Genomic DNA, 4819 nt, shown 5'->3' with positions numbered 1-4819 from the left:
AGCGTTAGCTGTCTGGCTAACTTTCGGCAGGTTAGCTCGCTACCCACAGCTGATTGTGTAAACACTTGTTTGTGACAAGAGACAAAGGTTAGACAAGTTGTACTTATAGTTACTGTTATCAGTACTAATGCCCTAGACATGGCGCTAAATACTGATATGAATTTCTAAGATTTGAATGTTAGGACGGAAAACATTTGAGGCTTTTATCGCCCTTTATATCTCGCAATGTTGTGTCAAAGAAAGCTTGCTAACATTAGCTTGGTGCCTAGCTGTCTGCTAAAAGTTAAGCTTGCATGTCAACTAGCTAACGTAACCGGGAGCTTTGCAGTTTTTCGTGATAAAAAAACACTCCGACGAACAAATATACAGCCGGACTAGTCAATAATTTGTATTGTTAAAGTTGGCTTTCCATCTGCTTAGCTACCCACACAGTTATTGTAGGCACCGGGCATTTATGTGAGGTGTTAGCAAGCTAGCTACCACCTGGCGAGACAGTAGTTCTCTATTCACTCGTCGCGAGTCTTTGTCCTGTCAAGGAGTTAGCGTTGCACAACACGAGGTGTTTGTTGGAAAAGTTTTTGTCTCTCAGCTGCCGAAAATATATGGCTGTAGTGAAACATTACAGGAAGCATAAAGTTGGGGTGCCACTTGTATAACTTGCCATTACACATGTGATAAGAAACATGTTTACTTTGCAGATCCCTAGTGTAGGGGAACACCACTGAGCCCACGAGTTAATAGGCCCTTATGTTATCCGTATGTCTTGAGTCGGTCTGTGAGAACATGAACAACTTTGGCTTAACGTTAGAAAATAGGAGATGTAGATAAAATGAGGAAAGGGGGTGACACGTTTTTCCAGTGGCCATTGTCATTATTATAACTGGGCCAAATATAGTTGTGGCCCATACATACTGTAAATGATAATGAGCTTTGATTTTTGTGGCATCTATTTTAAGACCAAAGTATGTACTGTAACTTCTTATTTGGAAACATACGTTTTCAGTAACCTTTGGAGTATTCATTTACAGCACACTGTTTTGGTAAACATTTGGTTTTACATTGATTCATAATCACCATTGTTTGCATTTAAAATAGATATCTTTGTGTCATCTGTCTCATCTCATGCTCTCTTCTAAATGTGTGCCAATTTATAGGTGCTGTCATCATGTTTTTTCTTTGCAATAGGAGTTTGATCAAGTCTGATGGTGATATGCTGATCCTATGTTTTTTTTCTCTCTCTTAATGCTGTGTTGTTCAGAGGTAGGGAAGCTGTCACAAGTACAAAATGGGACACCTCCAACCACCAACTACAATGGGGTAGATGCTGTTCATGCCTGTAACATCCTTCAGCAGCTCAAAGCCTTGTATGATGAAGCACAGCTCACAGACATTGTCGTAGAAGTGGACCACGGCAAGACTTTCTCATGTCACCGAAATGTCCTTGCAGCAATCAGCCCATATTTTAGGTATGAACTGTAGGATATGTACAAATGTTTGTATTTTTACAATTCAGTAGCAGGAAATGGTAAAACCTTACTTGATTCTGATGTCAATTTGGCTATCGGTTTTCTGATTTAAATGTTATAATATTCCGATCATTCATTTCCTTGTTAAGTTTTAGCATGAGAATTAATTAATATAGTTAAAGTAATTCTATTTTCTCCACCATCACTGCTAGGTCCATGTTCACCAGTGGCCTTACAGAGAGCAGCCAGCGTGAGGTCAGAATTGTTGGGGTGGAATCTGAATCCATGCACCTTGTCCTAGACTATGCCTACACATCCAGGGTCACACTCTCTGAGTCCAATGTCCAGGCCCTGTTCACTGCAGCCAGCATTTTCCAGATTCCTGCCCTGCAGGACCAGTGTGCCCAGTTCATGATCAGCCGGCTTGACCCTCAGAACTGCATTGGGGTCTACATGTTTGCTGATGCCTATGGGCACCAGGAGCTGAGGGAACGCTCACAAGACTACATCCGCAAGAAGGTCAGTTTAACATGAGCAAAGGATTGGTAATTTGCATTATGATTTAATGATTATGTCTGCTACTACTTTATTCTACTATTTTATTCATTTTTTTCAAAGACGTTTTTTTATTATCTTATCATAGTGCTTTGTTTGTGACGTGTGTTTGGCTGCTAAAAACTGGAGCGTTATATGTTTCTGTGGTAGTTCTTGTGTGTGTCACGGGAGCAAGAATTCCTCCAGATGACCAAGGAGCAGCTGGTCAGTATTTTGAACAATGACGATCTCAACGTGGAGAAGGAAGAGCATGTCTACGAGAGCATTGTCCGCTGGCTGGAGCATGATCTGCCTGGTCGTGAGGCCCACCTAGCTGAGGTTTTTTCCCAGTGCATCCGTCTGCCCTTGCTGGATGAGGCCTACCTCAGTCGGATACCAGCCCCCTTTGCTTGTGCCCTGTCCCTGTCTCAAGACCCTGCTGAGGCCAAAGCCCGCCTCACTGGCACCAATGGTTGCCCACAGCGCCTGGGTATGACTGCTTCTGAGATGGTCATCTGCTTTGACGCAGCTCACAAACACTCAGGGAAGAAGCAGACAGTGCCTTGCCTGGACACAGCCACAGGAAGGGTGTTCAAGCTTTGCAAACCACCCAATGATCTCCGCGAGGTCGGTATCTTGGTGTCTTCAGAGAACGACATCTACATCGCTGGCGGTTACCGACCGAGCAACAGTGAGGTATCCATAGACCATCGAGCAGAGAGTGACTTCTGGCAGTACGAACACGCAGGCAACCGATGGCTTCCACGTGCGCCTCTTCTGAGAGCGAGGATAGGCTGCAGGCTTGTGCACTGCTGTGGGAAGCTTTATGCGCTGGGAGGCCGAGTTTATGAAGGTGATGGGCGGAACGCATTAAAGTCAGTAGAGTGCTATGATGCCAGGGACAACTGTTGGACAGCAGTCAGTCCCATGCCAGTTGCCATGGAATTTCATAGTGCTGTGGAGTACAGAGATCGAATCTATGTCCTCCAAGGTGAGTTTATCCTGCTTAAGTGAAACTATGTGATCTCTACATTGGACTGAAGATCACACTGAATTGTGTCATATTTCTCATTAATTCAAAATCATGTGAAAAGTATGTATACAAGAAACTATTTTTAAGCATTTGATTACAACTCTACTTTTCTTTATATTTTCTGCAGGTGAATATTTCTTCTGCTTTGATCCCCGTAAGGACTATTGGAGTCATCTAGCCCCAATGAGTGTCCCTCGGAGTCAAGGTCTGGCTGCCTTGTATAAGAACTGCATCTACTACATTGCCGGCATCTGCAGGAACCACCAGCGCACCTTCACTGTGGAGGTCTACGATATTGAGAAAAACACCTGGAGCCGCAAGAGAGATCTCCCTTTTGACCAAGCCACGAGCCCATATATCAAGGCCATGCTGCTACAAGGCAAGCTACACCTGTTTGTACGAGCCACACAGGTCATGGTGGAGGAGCATGTGTTTCGCACCAGCCGCAAGAACTCCCTTTACCAGTATGACGATGAGGCCGACGTATGGACCAAAGTCTATGAGACACCTGACCGCCTCTGGGATTTGGGTCGCCATTTTGAATGTGTGGTGGCCAAACTTTACCCACAATGTCTACAGAAAGTGCTTTGAGGTAGCTCATTTTGTGAACCCAATCTCTGAGGCAGAGGGAGTAGTGTGGTCCTGCCTGCCTTGTGCCTGGTGTTACCTTGGGTTTGCACCATAAGGACCATTTTTGGTTAAGTCTTAAGTCGTTCAAACTTTGGTTTAACATGATCAAAATGGGGGTGCTTTTAAAGATTGCAGTATTTTTTTTTCCAGACAGCACCAACTACCCACACTGATGCTTGTTTAACAAAACCGTACAATGAATCATAAGTGCAATTATCCTATTTTTTGCTTGTTGTTGAGCCATGTTGTTCTATTTTTGTTTTAGATACATAGATAGGTAAGGATTTTTACAAATGATAAGCATGCGAATGAGGGTATTGGCAGGATAAAAGTGCCCTCTGGAGATATGGATGCTACGTGTCAGCATAAAGTGAAAATCTATATATATATATATATATGTGTGTGTGTATATATATATATATGTATATATATATACATATACATATATATATATATATATATATAACTATATATATATATATAACTATATAAACTATATATTCATACGGGTAAGATGAGTACCTTAGCTCATTAGTAGGTTGTTGGCTCTGAGGTTCGTGTGTGTGTGTGTGTGTGTTTTTTTTTTTTCTATTCTGTGCTCAAGTCTTTCTTTAGCTTATTTTATAGATGAGTTTTAATTTGAAGTGTGCTTGTGATTTACATTACCGTAGTGTTTATGAAGCTTGAAGCTCGAATAATATTTTTATTGCCCTTTCTTCCCTCACAAACGTCAGTGTGTCAAACAATACACTATGTGTGGCTTTCGAGCTATTTTTAAGTTTTGTTTGAGATTCCAGTTGCATGGGGGCTCCTAACTCCCACTCTTTGAGTTGGCATCCATTTTGTGTCACATGCGAAGACAACTTAAGTGAAATGCTAGAATACTCATTCTCCACATTGGAGAAATAAGGACGGAGTCAAATGGCAACACTAAGTGGAAAGTTCAGACCAACTAACAGGCTTACCTCAGAAACTTCAGAGATATTTGATTAGGAGAAAAGGGACATTTCAGGCCATTGTGTTGATTAAGCAACTGTGTGAAAGGCTCAGTTCAGCACTGAGCTCTGTTGAGGTTGTTTTTCGACATCGGATCATACATTGAGAAAGGTTGAAAGAGCCTTCTTCTTAAATGCCAAAAAAAGCATTTGAGGTCTTG

General features: G+C 42.3%; 1 protein-coding gene across 1 annotated transcript; it reads left to right on the top strand.

The window, feature by feature from the left end:
* The first annotated feature begins 1206 nt into the window (after positions 1-1206).
* kbtbd8 (kelch repeat and BTB (POZ) domain containing 8) lies at positions 1207-4067 on the top strand. Its single transcript, XM_023427861.2, has 4 exons — positions 1207-1466; positions 1679-1985; positions 2172-2991; positions 3161-4067. Exons 1-4 carry the CDS (start codon positions 1222-1224, stop codon positions 3622-3624), a joined length of 1836 nt encoding a protein of 611 aa, XP_023283629.2. The 5' UTR covers positions 1207-1221; the 3' UTR covers positions 3625-4067.
* The last annotated feature ends 752 nt before the right edge of the window (positions 4068-4819 follow it).

Source organism: Seriola lalandi, unplaced genomic scaffold (genome assembly GCF_002814215.2).
Source record: "Seriola lalandi dorsalis isolate HSWRI2012SDOR001 ecotype SW California unplaced genomic scaffold, Sedor1 jcf7180002054864, whole genome shotgun sequence".
NCBI lineage: Eukaryota > Metazoa > Chordata > Actinopteri > Carangiformes > Carangidae > Seriola > Seriola lalandi.
This window is presented reverse-complemented; position numbering and strand designations above follow the sequence as displayed.